The 15,212-nt window shown below is 42.2% G+C and overlaps 1 protein-coding gene across 8 annotated transcripts in view; it reads left to right on the top strand.

The window, feature by feature from the left end:
• ARMH3 (armadillo like helical domain containing 3) overlaps positions 1 to 15,212 on the top strand; it is a 176,667-nt gene that overhangs the window by 132,098 nt on the left and 29,357 nt on the right. For all 8 annotated transcript variants that reach the window (XM_027112371.1, XM_027112374.1, XM_027112376.1 and 5 more), the window contains one exon: positions 11,078 to 11,156. In XM_027112371.1, coding sequence (XP_026968172.1) covers positions 11,078 to 11,156 — 79 coding nt within the window. The remainder of the gene's footprint in view (positions 1 to 11,077; positions 11,157 to 15,212) is intronic.

Raw genomic sequence — 15,212 nt, 5'->3', positions numbered from 1 at the left:
AATGTTAATCAGCAGAGTCTCTGAGGCTTGTAATACACTGCTGTTAAAAGGCATCAAGGGAAATTGCTTTTTTGGTTGCTGTTGAATTGGATGGGCTGAGATTCATTGACTTCATGAAGAGGGAAGCTTATTACTGCATGAAATGGGAATATATGAGGCAATTCTGAAGGTGAAAAGAAATGTTAGTTTAAAGTTAAATAACATGGACTTCTCTGGTGGCCAGTGGTTAAGAATCTGCCTGCCAGTGCAGGGGACACGGGTTAGAGCCCTGGTCCAGGAAGATCCCACATGCCGCAGAGCAACTAAGCCCGTGCACCACAACTACTGAGCCTGCGCTCTAGAGCCTGCGAGCCACAACTACTGAAGCCCTCGCACCTAGAGCCTGTGCTCCGCAACAAGAGAAGACACTGCAATGAGAAGCCGGCGCACTGCAACGAAGAGTAGCCCCCGCTCGCCGTAACTAGAGAAAGCCCACGTGCAGCAATGAAGACCCAATGCAGCCAAAAATAAATAAATAAATTTATAAGAGAAAAGAGTTTATGAAACATTAAAATAAATAAAAGTTAAATAACTCAACCTCAGGTAGACAATTTTAATCACCCCCACATACCACTCAGTCATACCTTCAACCCTTTCTCAGAGGCCAGTCTTGTAACCTGTATGTTTGAAGGTTTCCCAAGTTGAAGCAGTTATGAACATGATGGTTTTCTTGTCTTTTTTTTTTTCGGCCATGCCGCATTGCACGTGGGATCTTACTTCCTTGAGTAGGGTTCGAACCCGTATCCCCTGCAGTCCTTCAGTGGAAGCACGGAGTCCTAACTATTGGACCGCCAGGGAATTCCCCTGGTTTTCTTGTCTTTAATTCCAGATATCTGGGAATATGCTCTGTAGTGTAGATCACTGGACTGCTCTTTTGGGTCTAGGAAAAGAGAAGATGCTTGAGGGGGGAAAGTTTCCTTTAGGGCAAGTTATGGTTATATAGGAAAACACAAAACAAAGCTTTGGAAAGGAAACCCAACCAGATGAAGAATACCTCTCTGGTACTCAGAGGTTGATGTCTTGCCCAAGGTCATGCAGCCTAGAAATGGGGGAATCAGGATTTTAACTCAGGTCTAATGCCTCTAAGGCCTTGCCTTTTACATTATATACATCATGTTGTTCAGGGAAACAATGGTGCTTTAACTGGGCTTTCCAAAAGGAAAAATAAGGCTTTGGCTTTTTAGTGATAAAGAAAAATAGCATTCCATGTGAAGAAAACCATGTAAGCAAAAGCATGACATCCAGGTGTACATGTTTAAGCAAGTATTTGAGAATACAGGACTATAGCTCTTATGAGGCTGGGCTTGAAATCCATATGTATTTTTATCAGACTTCATATATTCACCCATAATCAGACTCTTTAATGTAAATCTGGTAGCCTTATAGGAATAATTTTAGGGTGAAACTTTTAGGAATCTTCCTAGTATGTACCATGTTGAGTATACCAGTTGTTTCCTCCTTCCTTGGAATCAGAGCTTATAGAAACTTTGCCTGTAAACAACCATTGCCTGTTTTTCTCCTTTATGCCTGAAGGATTTACATAGCAGCTTTTAGAGACAGTCGGTTTTCTTCAAATGTCTCAGTAAGGAAACAATCACCATGTTCTGAGCTTCTGGATGAAACTATTATTTATTTGCTGTTTTATAAAAGACCCTTAAAGGCTTCTGTCTGTGGGAGATAGCTGGGATTGTGAGAAATTGCATCTTAGGAGGATTTACTTTAGATTCACATTGGATATGAGGAAGAATCCACATTTTCTCTTAAGCTACATTGCCTAGTAACATTTCCATGCATTTCCTGGGTAAGCTGGGCATTAACTGTGTCTCAGCCAGCATCCACCCAGCACTGGGGGAAAGAAAGCTGCTTTGCAGAGTCATGAGTCAGAGAGAATAAGTTAAAAATGGACCAAGAAATCCTCAGCCAGTTTGTAGCTCAGCCTTGCTGTTCCATCTGTCCACTTCATTTTGCTTCAGTTTATGTAAGTGACCCCTGTCTTCAGCAGTCAGAAGTTGACAGTTGCATTGGAGGGTGGCCCAGATTCTTGCCATTAAAGGTGCTTTGGGTGCAAAGCCATCCCTTACGGTGGCTGACTTTAGCAATTTCCCTTTCTGTGACATTGTTTCTTATTCCTTTTCCTTTTTGGGACTTTCCAGTTCAGTAGCATTAGGAGATCCAGTACCAGAGTATAACATACTCCCCCACTCCTCTTCCACCCCCTACCCCCAAATAAACAAACAAAAATTCAGGCTTACTTTTAGAAGATATTGGATTACTTTTATAAGAAATGCCAGAAAGCTTTTCCCTAGCCTACTGGTATGACTTGAAAGGAAGAGAAAGCTTTACTGTCTTCAGTGACAACTTTTGTTCCTTCAATGGGGGACAGCTGTTCATGTCTGAGACACTTTTTCTTCTGGGATGGGGATAAAACATTTTTATTGTTATTTTCATACTTTTGGAGAATAGCTGGTGATCATGGACCTCCTTACTTGTGGTAAGACTGGGAAAAAACCTTCTTAGACTTTCATTTATTCAGTTTTACTAAAGGCTTGGGAATATATTGGTGAGCAAAATAAATTTGGTCCCTGCTTTCATGGAGCATTTAGTTCCAGTTTGAGGAAAGCTGGAGGTTTGTTAAGAAATTATATTCCCATTCCCCACTCAGTTCTACCTCCAGACTCCTTTCCCTTTCCTTGGGCCTTATTTCTTTAAATCCTCTTCCTAGTCTTAGATGGATGGCTCTCTCTGGGTAATGTGGGCAGCTCCAGCCATCTCTCAAAAAAAAAAAAAAAAAAGTGGTCAACAGTGTTGAGAATAGGAGAACCTTCTTTCTTCCCCACCAGTTTACCCCCAACATTTTTTTTTTTTTTTTTTTTGGCTGCATCGGGTCTTAGTTGCCATGTGCAGGATCTTTGTTGAGGCACGCAGGCTCTTCGTTGCGGCACGTGGGCTTCTCTCTAGTTGTGGCATGCAGGTTTTCTCTTCTCTAGCTGTGGCACGCAGGCTCCAGGGAACGTGGGCTCTCTAGTTGTGGCTCGCGGGTTCCAGAGCACGTGGGCTCTGTAGTTTGAGGCACACAGCCTCTCTAGTTGAGGTGCACGAGCTCAGTAGTTGCCCCACGGCATGTGGGATCTTAGTTCCCTGACCAGGGATTGAACCTGCATCCCCTGCATTGGAAGGCAGATTCTTTACCACTGGACCACTAAGGAAGTCCCTAATTTATTTTCTATCTCTACAAATTTGCCTATTCTGAACTTTTCCTATAAATGGAATGGTACAATATGTGGCCTTTTGTGTCTGGCTTCTTTTACGTAACGTAATATTTTCAAGGTTCATTCATATTGTAGCATTTATCAGTACTTCATTCCTTTTTATGGGTGAATAATATTCTCCTGTAGTTCTGCCACATTCTTCAGGTAATGGACATTTGGGTTGTTTTTGGCTATTATGTTTTTTGGCTATTATGAATAATGCTGCTATGAACATTTGTGTACAAGTTTTTGTGTAAACATAATGGGTTCATTCTTTTGGACAAGTATGTAGGAGTAGAATTTCTGGGTCATAGGGTAACTCTGTGTATTAACATTTGAGGAACTGCCAAACCACTTTCCAAAGTAACTGTACCATTTTACAATCCTACCAGAAGTGTATGAGTGTTCTAATTTCTTCCTGTCCTTACCAACAGTTGTTAACTGTCCTTTGGTTATTGCTATCTTAGTGGATGTGAAGTGGTATCTCACTGGGTTTCTCATCAGATACATGATTTGCAAATATTTTCTCCCATTCTGTGGGTTGTCTTCACTTTCTTTCTTTTTTTTTAAATTTATTTCTTTATTTATTTTTGGCTGCGTTAGGTCTTTGTTGCTGCGTGCAGGCTTTCTCTAGTTGCTGCGAGTGAGGACTACTCTTCATTGCAGTGCGTGGGCTTCTCATTGCGGTGGCTTCTCTTGTTGTGGAGCATGGGCTCTAGGCTCGCAGGCTTCAGTAGTTGCGGCTCGCGGGCTTCAGTAGTTGTGGCTCGAGGGCTCTAGAGCGTGGGCTCAGTAGTTGTGGTGCACGGGCTTAGTTGCTCTGTGGCATGTGGGATCTTCCTGGACCAGGGCTCGAACCCGTGTCCCCTGCATTGGCAGGCAGATTCTTAACCACTGAACCACGAGGGAAGTCCCTCTTTTCACTTTCTTGATGGTATCATTTGCAGCACAAAAGTTTTTAAACTTGACCTACTTTTTCTTTTGTCAGCTTGTGCTTTTGGTATCCTAAGAAATCATTGCCTAATCCAAGTTCATGAAGATTTACTCTCATGTGTTCTTCTAAAAATTTTATAGTTTTTAGATCTTACATTAAATCTGTGTTCCATTTTGAGTTTTTTTTTTTTTTTGGTCATACCACATGGCATGTGGGATCCTAATTCCCCAACCAGGGATCGAACCCATGCACCCTGCATCTGAAGCACAGAGTCTTAACCATGGGACCAACCAGGGAAGTCCCATTGTTTTTTGTTTTTTGGCGGTACGCGGGCCTCTCACTGTTGTGGCCTCTCCTGTTGCGGAGCACAGGCTACGGACGTGCAGGCTCAGCAGCCATGGTTCACAGGCCCAGCCGCTCCGCGGCATGTGGGATCTTCCCGGACCAGGGCATGAACCTGTGTCCCCTGCATCGGCAGGCGGACTCTCAACCACTGCGCCACCAGGGAAGCCCAGGAAAGTCCCATTTTGAGTTAATTTTTGTGTACAGTATGTGGTAGTGGTTCAACATCATTCTTTTGCATGTAGATTTTCAGTTGTCCCAGCATCACTTCTTGAAAAGACTCTTCCAACTTAATTGTTTTGCCACCTTTGTAAAAGAGAAGCCTTAATCTATTTATAATGGCTGTTTTCTCATTCATTGCCCACTCACACCTTCCTCTTCTTCCCTACTCCTCCTCTCCTTTCAAGTCCCCTTTTCCAAAATACTTCTTAGCATGAAAGCTTTCCTTTGGCAAAGCTAGGTTTTGTTTAAATACCTGAAGGGCTGATATTAGATAAAAACCAATCTCAAAATGCAAACAGGGAATTCTCTGGTGGTCCAGTGGTTAGGACTCTGGTCTCACTGCCGAGGGCCCAGGTTTGATCCCTGGTTGGGGAACTAAGATCCCACAAGTTTTGCAGTGTGGCCAAAAAAAAAAAAAAGAAGAAGAAAATAAAAGGGAAAATGCACATCTCTTTCTTTGCCATGTATGGTGCTACGAACCCTGCTGCTGATAACCCATGTGGCTACATTTGTGGCATTTGATTGGAACTTTGTGGCATAGGACCCTCAAAATGATCCTCTTCTAGAAGAGAAGGATACAATAACCTGAAATGTAAAGGATATAAAGAGAGGAAGTCACCAGCAGCATGAGAAGCTGATTTTATCCACTCTACTACTTTGCTAAGACTGACTCTGGCTTGGGGTCTGCTTTGTCCAAATGCCAGGGTCTCTGTGGAGAGTAGAATATCCACGTATTTGTCTTCTCAGCTGCCATAACAAAATACCACAGACTAGGCAGCTTAAAAAATAGAAATTAATTTTCTCACAGTTCTGGAGGCTAGAAGTCCCAGATCAAAATCCAGCAGGGTCAGTTTCTGGTGAGGATTCTCTTCCTGGCTTGCAGACAGCTGCCTTCTGGCTGTGTCCTCACATGGTGGAGAGAGAGAGATCAAGCAAGCTCTCTGTTATCCCTTCTTTTAAGGACACTAATTCTGTTGGTTCAGTGCCCCACCCTTATGACCTCATTTAACCTTAGTTACTTCCATAAAGACTCTCTCTCCAAACATAATTACATCAGAGGTTAGTGCTTCAGTATGTGAATTGGTGGGGTGGGGGCAGATATTGTCCATAACAATTCAGTACAAACCTAGTGGGGATGCCCTGATTAAGCCTGTCCTAGCTTCCTGCTCCTACAAGACATTTCTCCCTTGTCTCTTCAGTTACCTTCTTTCCTTACTGACCTTCGTTTTCTACAAGGCTAGTCAGGGGCAAGGAACTTGTGTCCTTCGTGCAGTATTCACCTTCTCTGAACCTGCCCTTTTTGGATGGAATGGGTAGGGAGGGACTTGAACTCATACTTTGATCATTCATCTTCTTTTTATTTATTTATTTTTTTGTTTTTAACATCTTTATTGGAGTATAATTGCTTTACAATGGTGTGTTAGTTTCTGCTGTATAACAAAGTGAATCAGCTATAGGTATACATATATCCCCATATCCCTTCCCTCTTGCATCTCCCTCCCACCCTCCCTATCCCACCCCTCTTCATTCATCTTCTGATAGAAAAAAAATTGCTATTTCTTCTCTGGAACGTCAAATTTTAGACTTTAGCACTGGACAGTTGCTACCTGTCAGGTGTTGATCAGTGAAAATGAGAGAGCTTCTTTAGAATCTCTTAGTAGACCCCTCCCCCTTCTCCCAGATGGTCAGAAGAGATGATAGTAAATCTTTTTTAAGGTGATATCAGTGGGAAGGAAAGCCTAATGAAAAGAGAGAGATTCCTCCTTCATCCATAAATCTGGTATTTCATCTTTCTCCTACTGAGAACTAGTCAGGCATAAGTTTAATTCTGGGACTGTGGCCAGGTGGGGAAATGTGAAATCACAACCCAGGTGAACCCTGGTAGCCTCCAAACTTCCTGGTGAAGGAGAAACTAAGTATTTCAGTCACTGCAAAGGTATGTGTCACTCAGTGTGGGCTGACTTAGCCTGGTTTTGGTGTTTTGTCATCTCTTTGCTGTCTCAGAACATATTTCCATTTCAACAGTATGAAGTCCTGAGAACTTCAATAGGAAGCTTCCAAACCCTCTCTGAAATACCCTGCTAAAGAGCATGGAGGGAGAACAGCCAGTGTCAGTCTATTTTTCTTACCTCTTAGGCCTAGTGCCCTGCACCTGCTATCTTCAGATCAGATTAATACTCAGATTTTACAGATAACAATCCCAAATAAACAGCAAGAAAAGTAAAGCAGGGACGTATACTCTGTGTCCTTTGTGGGTACTGAATTAGAAATTATTAACTGGATGTACAGTGTTCCACTTCTCTCAGGTTTCTAAACAGTCCCTTAACTTGCCTGGTGGGAGACCTTCCATCACTTGCTGAGATCTGAAGCTCTGGGACGAGAATGTCACAGGGCGGGTTGGAAGATGATTTTATCTTCATTCCAAATATAAATTCTCAGACTGGCAAATCTGTCATACCCTCAGGATAAGTTTGCCCAAACAATATTAGCATATATGCCCTGCAATATCAAGCACAGGGCATCCACAGACCCAACTGACACTTGGCAGGTATAATGGTGAGAAGGGAAGGAAATAAGTGTACTTTTTTTTTTCTTTTAATAGAGTCTTTTTTTAACTTTATTTATTTTTGGCTGCGTTTGGTCTTTGTTGCTGCACACGGGCATGCTCTAGTTGCGGTGAGCAGGGGCTCTTCATTGTGGTGCGTGGGCTTCTCATTGCAGTGGCTTCTTTTGTTGTGGAGCATGGGCTCTAGGGCACGCGCGCTTCAGTAGTTGTGGCACGCAGGCTCAGTAGTTGTGGTGCACGGGCTTAGTTGCTCAGTGGCAGGTAGGATCTTCCCAGACCAGGGCTCAAACCCATGTCCCCTGCATTGGCAGGCAGATTCTTAACCACTGCACCACCAGGGAAGTCCCAATAAGTGTACTTTTTGAAGATAGTACCTTCCAATTTTTTTCTTTCTCTCCCCCATTCCCTCTCTCCTCCTTTTCTTGCTCTGAGCGCCTGCCCCCCTCTTTCTTTCTTCCCTCTTTTTCTTTTTCCTTTCTCTCTCTTTTCTTGCTTCCTTGCTTTATTTCTTGGCAAGAAAATTCTTCAGATAGAAAGGGAATAGAGTTACAGCATCCCCATCTGTTCCATTCCCAGGGATTATTTAGTTGTCCAAATTTCACCAGCTTCTCTGGATTGCCAGCTGGGCCCCAGTGGCTGCTACCGTCCCACCCAGACAGACATTAGGGTTTTTTGGAGTTCTCTGTTTTCCAAACCTAGGCAAACCAAAACAAAACAAAAAAATCCTAGTTCAGTCAAGTCAGGATTTGTTTTTTATATAATTTAATTTAATTAATTTATTTATGTATTTGGCTGTATTGGGTCTTCGTTGCTGAGCACGGGCTTTCTCTAGTTGTGGTGAGCGGGGGCTGTTCTTTGCTGCGGTGCACGGACTTCTCATTGCAATGGCTTCTCTTGTTGCAGAGCACGGGCTCTAGGCACGTGGTCTTTAGTAGTTTTGGCACGCAGGCTCAGTAGTTGTGGCGTACGGGCTTAGTTGCTCCGCAGCATGTGGGATCTTACCAGACCAGGGATCGAACCTGTGTCCCCTGCATTGGGAGGCAGATTCTTAACCACTACACCACCAGGGAAGTCCGAGTCAGGATTTTTTTCAAAAAAATTTTTTTACTAAGAAATTTAAAGGAAACCTTAGGACAAAACAAACCTACAAAAGCATGAAATAGATGTATTTACAGAATGCAGATTCTGTTTTCCAAAATAACTGAGATCTAATTGTAGATTGATTTGTATATTGTATTTCCTTTTCTCAATCCCATCACTTTTGCATGCTGGACCCTATGACTCAGACTACACTGGGTTAACTAAGTTAGTACTGCTGCTAGGTTTGGTGGGATTCTCAGTTCCCTAAACCTGCCCTCCCATCTTCTCATTGGGTTTAGCCTCCTGGTTTTCTTTTCTGCTCCTGGACTGTTGTCATCCTTGCCAATACCCCCAAACGTTGCCTTCTGAATGAGAAAAATATTTGACACCCCACTTGGTCACAATGGATATTTGGGATTTAGACCAAGCCCCACAACCTTAACTTGCAGATAACATCTCTACCCTTCTTCCTAGCCTCTAGAAAAATAAGTTAGCAAAACTTGCCTCTTGCTCCTGACCCATTTCTGTCCTATTTGATTTGTTCATTCATTGAATATTTATTGAGCACCAGCTTGTGCCAGGCATTGTGCTAGATATTTGACATTGCTTTGTTATATAAATATTGTAAGAATCCTCTTAAGGTTTAGTTCATTCTTTCAACAAACATTTATTGTATGCCTACAATGCACCCTTCCTAGATACTGTGCTAACTGCCAAAGTAGATATTATTATTCCCATTTTTTTCCTCTGGTGAGACATACAGCTTCCCAAAATTGTTCAGGAAAACAAGTGGCCAAACTAGGATTCCAAACCATAGTGGGGTTTTTTTTGAAGTTTCTGGTTTATACTTATATTAGATTAAATGGTTTTATAATCCTTTACTATCAGTAAGTTATATTAAAAGAACATATTGATTTCTATTATGCTATCCAGACATACACATTTTAATAAATTGTTTATTTTGGAATAATTTTAGAATTACAGAAAAAGTGCAAAGATAACACCCAGAGTTTCTGTATGCCCCTCAGCCTAGTTTCCCCCATCTTACATTACCATGGAACATTTATCAACACTAAGAAATGGGCATTGATACATTGCTAATAACTAAACTTCATATTTTATGTGGGTTTCACCAGTTTATGCATTAATGTCCTCTTTCTGTTCCAGGATACAATTCAGAGTTATCACATTGCATTTGGTTGTCATGTCTCCCCAATGGTCTCTGGTCTGTGACAGTTTCTCAAGTTTTGTTTTTCATGACCTTAACAGTCTCGAGGAGTACTGGCTAGGTATTCTGTAGAATGTACTCCAGTGTGGGTTTGTCTGATGTTTTTCTCACGATTAGATTCTGAGATTATGGATTTTTGAAAGTATATAACAGAGGCGAAGTGCCCTTCTCATCAGATCATACCAGGCGTTACATGACAGCCACATGACATCACTGGTGATATTCACCTTCATCGCTTGGTTAAGGTAGTATTTGCCAGGATTCTTTACTGTCAAGATACTATTTTTACCTTTCGCTACTCTTCTTTGGAAATAAGTCTAGCCTACTCTCAGTGGGAATGGGAATTAAACTCCACCTCCTAAGGAGGAGAGTATCTACACATGTTATTTGAAATTGTTCTGTTAGAAATATTTGTCTGTTCTCCACATTTCTTTAATCACTTTTATATAACTAAGGACCCATGCTAACCTCTGGTCTAAAACCTGTGCTTTTTCTGCTGTACCAGACAAGAAATGACAAAGACCTATACTAAGACATTTGTTTCAGGAAAATTTATTTCAGATTTCAGAGGTTTTTAAAAGGTAGATTTGGGGCTTCCCTGGTGGCGCAGTGGTTGAGAGTCCGCCTGCCGATGCAGGGGACACGGGTTCGTGCCCCAGTCCGGGAAGATCCCACATGCCGCGGAGTGGCTAGGCCCGTGAGCCATGGACGCTGAGCCTGTGCGTCCGGAGCCTGTTGCTCCGCAACGGGAGAGGCCACAACAGTGAGAGGCCCGCGTACCGCAAAATAAATAAATAAATAAATAAATAAATAAATAAAATAAAAGGTAGATTTGATAAGACTTGGTGACCTTGAATGTGACAGAGTGGTGGAGGAGGGAGTGTTTGAAAACACTCAGATTTTGGTTTGAATGGCTGGAAATAAAATTTTGGTTTGAAATATTAACTAACAAATATGATGATTGGTTGTAGGCTTTGATAAAGCTTAGCTTCTTCAGAGACTGTATTTAGCCTATGTGTTACTGAATGCCCTGTTCTCCCAAGTAAGATCAGAGCAAACTACTACTTTTCTTTCTGACTGAAACACCAGGGCCCCCTAGTGGACAGCCCCCCGGGTCCTGTTTCTTGTCTAAAGGATGCTTGGTTTTGTTTTTTGTTTGGTTGTGAGGTTTTTCCCTAGTTCATTTGCAGAGCAGAGATGCTTGATTCTGTTCTCTGTCTAATAAATTATTAAACCCTTCCCATTTTAAAGTGATCAGTTCACCCCGTGTGACCTCATGTTCCTAAGAGGACAGTTACTCTCTGACAGTTACTCCCATGCTCTCATACTCTAAACCAGAAGGTAGTCGATACTTGTTTTTAACTCATTTATCCTCTTATTCCATCTGGTGCTATATTAATGTTAATTCTTTGTTTCAGAGCCATCATCAACCACTTTAACCCCAAAATTGAATCCTACGCTGCTGTGAATCACATATCCCAACTGTCGGAGGAGCAGGTAAGCCACTACTTTCCTCATAGTGACTCTAGTTTGTGGCTAGCATCAAGCCTTCTCTGATGGCAGAGGGATTCTATGACTGAGCTTCTAATGGGAGTGGCAAGAGCTAGGCTGCTAAGAGGAATTAGTAAGGGATTTGTTGGTAGTACTTTAAATAGAATGATGGCTTCTGTTTTTGTGCCATATGAAGGGTTTGCTTAATTATGTAGAAGATATGTATGTGAAATTTTGGTGAATTGTTATTTTAGAGTGGGTGATATGGCATTTCTTCTTTTAATTTTAGGCAGAGAGTCATTTTGACTTTTGAAAATAAGAAATGAAAACTTAGCAGTGGTTGAAACTGCCAATTAGAAAAACCCTGAGTTCAGCTTAATTTGAGGCTGTTTGGCTCCTTAAAACATGAGCCCTCCTTGGGGCAGATTTTCCTTAGTAATTGAGTTCTAATTTGCCTTGAGCATTTATTTCGGAGCAGGTTTTTCTGTGATATGGACCAAGTTGGAGATGCAGATAGTGTTGTGTGTTTGTTTTCCTTGAGTCTGGCCTGATTTCCTCTTCTCCCAAATGCCTGTACTAGGCCCTGCATTATATAAAATTACAGATGGGGCTTTAGCGTAGCATGGTATTGAACTTGATGTTTCAGAATGAGACTCTTGAGTCCTGTTTTTAAAAGCACAAAATGAGACATGTATTCACACAATCTTCCTTCCTTCCCACCCTACTCCCAAGTTGGAGGGCCTGGGTATTCATGAGGTGAGAGTCCAGATATAGGCTCCAAACCAATTAAAAAAAAAACACCTATGCTCTGCGCTCCCTTGTTTTTGCCACTGAGCCTCTTGCTGGCAGGGCCAGCCAGCTAGCTGTTGTGTGATTGTGTGTTCAGTGTTCCTAAAAGCTGTTCCGCTCACCAAATGAGGCACCAAGCAAGCCTTTTGCCTAACAGACAGCTTCTCAGTATTCCCACCAGTGGCTCTTTCCTCAGCCAGATGGATAGGACTCAATTAGTCTATCAGTTATTCCCCTTGACATATTTGTTCTCTTTTGTGAGGCCAGCTGTGAGAATCCATCCTCTTATTTAAACCGCTTTGATAAATGGCTTTCATTTTCTTTTTTCCTCTTCTGCCTATGGAGCAGTCCTAAGTCCTGTATAGGACTTTGATGCCACTGCTCTCTGTGAGGTGCTTCAAGATCCTACCTTTTTCCTGTTGGACCAGTTCAGATCAGTTTTATTATATCATTTTTATGCAAAAGAATTCAACATCTTGAGTTTTGTATAGTGAAAGAAAGGGTGACTTTCTTACCACAGTGAGCTCTGGTTAGCCTAAAAGCTTTAAAAAAAAAAAAAAAGGAAGACACATTTTCTCAGTCAGCCACGTGCAGTATTCATCCCCCAGCAGCTTGGGAAGGTCAGACTGAAATCTTCCTACAGCAGTAGCAGCCACAGACCAATAATAAAAATCCATTCTGGCGCATGAGGCAATCTGGAAAAGGATGATTAGCAAGCACGTGTCCTCACCCTTCTCCAACTTCTTTCAAAGTTAAATGAAGTGATGAAAGTGACTCTCAGTAAGAGTCCACAAGCCAGAGATGAGGCGACTTCTATAGAGTGAGAGAGTACACAGCCCTATTTGAGAATGATGAAGGGATAGCACTCTCAAAGATTTATTTTCTTAGTAAATAATTGCATGCCTGCTGTATACAAAGTGTGGTCCTGGGTAGTAGGGATCAGTGGTGAATAATCTAAGTGTAGTCCTTGCTCTCATGGAGTTTTTGTATATTCATTACCTCTCTTAACAACTCTTTTCACTTGGGTAGTGGGGGAAGGGTGATAACTATTCTGGGACCCTTTTCAAAACTGCCCTCAAAATAGTTGTTGCTTCTCTTCCCTAACTGACTCTGAAGGGCAATAAATGACAGCATGAGGGTGCACTTGGTTTTATTCTCAGCATATCAGATTAAAAGTATTTTGACTCCTTGTTAATCTCCAACATGTGTTGGAGCACTTCTCTCCCCTCAGTTATGAACATTAATGCTAATGTCACTAATATTAAGTGTATTCACAGCTTCTCAAAGAACTGGCTTTGGGATGCAATAGAGCCTGGTGGTCCAGTGATTTAGACTCCGCGCTTCCAATTCAGGGGGCTTGAGTTCAATCCCTGGTGGGAGAACTAAGATCCCACATGCCACTTGGCCAAAAAAAAAAAAGAAAGAAAAAAAGAAAAATAGGGCCTCAGTTGTTAGCAGCAAACTAAGTAGAAAGAAAAAATCAGGAACTTAATCCCCATCTAGATTCTAAAGTACTCCTAAAGTAAAGCCTAAAGACCATGGATAGACGTTAACTGGGATTTATAGCACTTAGTAAGATAGCAGACAAGAGAGGGCTCTTTGCTAGATCAGCCTGCCTAGGCTGCCATTTTCTTCTGGCAAGAGGTTTAGTTCTGGCAACCCCCAGACACATTCTAGTGTGTGTTTGAGGCATTTCAAGATGATATTTGTAAATCCATTATTGCTTAATAAACAAAGCCCAGTCTCTCGCACTGGGGTTTCTTTTCAGATGTCCAGAAGATAGATGACATGTTTTATTACTTCTCATTGGCTTCATGGAGGGCAAAGCTTTTTAATCAGTTAATACCCTCAGTGTGACTGAATGGTCATTCATTTTCTAGTGTAATAAACTGCGTGCATTTTTTTTTTTTGCGGTACGCGGGCCTCTCACTGTTGTGGCCTCTCCCGTCGCGGAACACAGGCTCCGGACGTGCAGGCTCAGTGGCCATGGCTCACGGGCCCAGCCGCTCCGTGGCATGTGGGATCTTCCCAGACCGGGGCAGGAACCCGTGTCCCCTGCATCGGCAGGCGGACTCTCAACCACTGCGCCACCAGGGAAGCCCCTGCGTGCATTTTTATTTTGTATACACAGGTGTCATATTTGTCTGGAGTTGATTGTGAAGCTTGCTCATTTTGACTCCTTTTGTGTGTGTGTGGTAAAATCTGCATAAAATTTACCATTTGAGTAGTTTTTAAGTGTACAGTTCAGTGGCATTAAGTGCATTCACATTGTTGTGCAACCATCACTACTGTCCATCTCCAGAACTTTTTCATCATTTCATGCTGAAACCCTAAACCCATTAAACAATGACTCCTCATTTCCTGTACCCCCAGCCCCTGGTAACCACTATTCTACTATTTGTCTCTGTGTACCTGACTATTCTAGGCGTCTCACAGAAAGTGGAATCATACAATATTTGTCCTTTTGTATATGGTTTATTTCTCTTAGCAAAATGTCTTCAAGTTTTGTCCATGTTGTAGCATGTATCAGAATTTCATTCCTTTCAAAGCTGAATAATATTCCATTGTATGTGTATAGCACATTTTGTTTATCCTTCTAACCATCAATGGACATTTGGGTTGTTTCCACCTTTTGACTATTGTGAAGAATGCTGCTGTGAATGTTGGTGTTTTGAGTCCCTGCTTTCAGTTCTTTTGTATATATACCCAGAGGTGGGACTGCTGGATCAAATGGTAGTTAATTCTATGTTTAATTTTTTGAGAAGCCATCATAGTGTTTCCCACAGTGGCAGCACCATTTTACATTCCAATTTTTCCACAACCTTGTCAACACTGGTTGTTTTCTGATTTTTTTTTTTTTTTTTTGCGGTACGCGGGCCTCTCACTGCTGTGACCTCTCCCGTTGCGGAGCACAGGCTCCAGACGCGCAGGCTCAGCGGCCATGGCTCACGGGCCCAGCTGCTCTGCGGCACGTGGGATCTTCCCGGACCGGGGCAGGAACCCGTGTCCCCTGCATTGGCAGGCGGACTCTCAACCACTGCGCCACCAGGGAAGCCCATTTTCTGATTTTTTTGATAACAGCCATCCTAATGGGGGTGAAGTAGTGTCTCATTATGGTTCTGATTTTTATTTCCCTAATCATTATTAATGTTGAGCATCTTTTTATGTGTTTACTGGCCATTTGTTTATCTTCTTTGGAGAAATGTCTCTTCAAGCCCCTTGCCCATTTTTTAATTGGGTTGTTTGGATTTTTGTTGTTGAGTTTTAGGAATT

Source organism: Aethalodelphis obliquidens, unplaced genomic scaffold (genome assembly GCF_003676395.1).
Source record: "Aethalodelphis obliquidens isolate GAN/ISIS:26980383/991018 unplaced genomic scaffold, ASM367639v1 scaffold11, whole genome shotgun sequence".
NCBI classification, from domain to species: domain Eukaryota; kingdom Metazoa; phylum Chordata; class Mammalia; order Artiodactyla; family Delphinidae; genus Aethalodelphis; species Aethalodelphis obliquidens.
The sequence above is the reverse complement of the archived record's forward strand: the minus strand, read 5'-3'. Positions and strand labels throughout refer to the sequence as shown.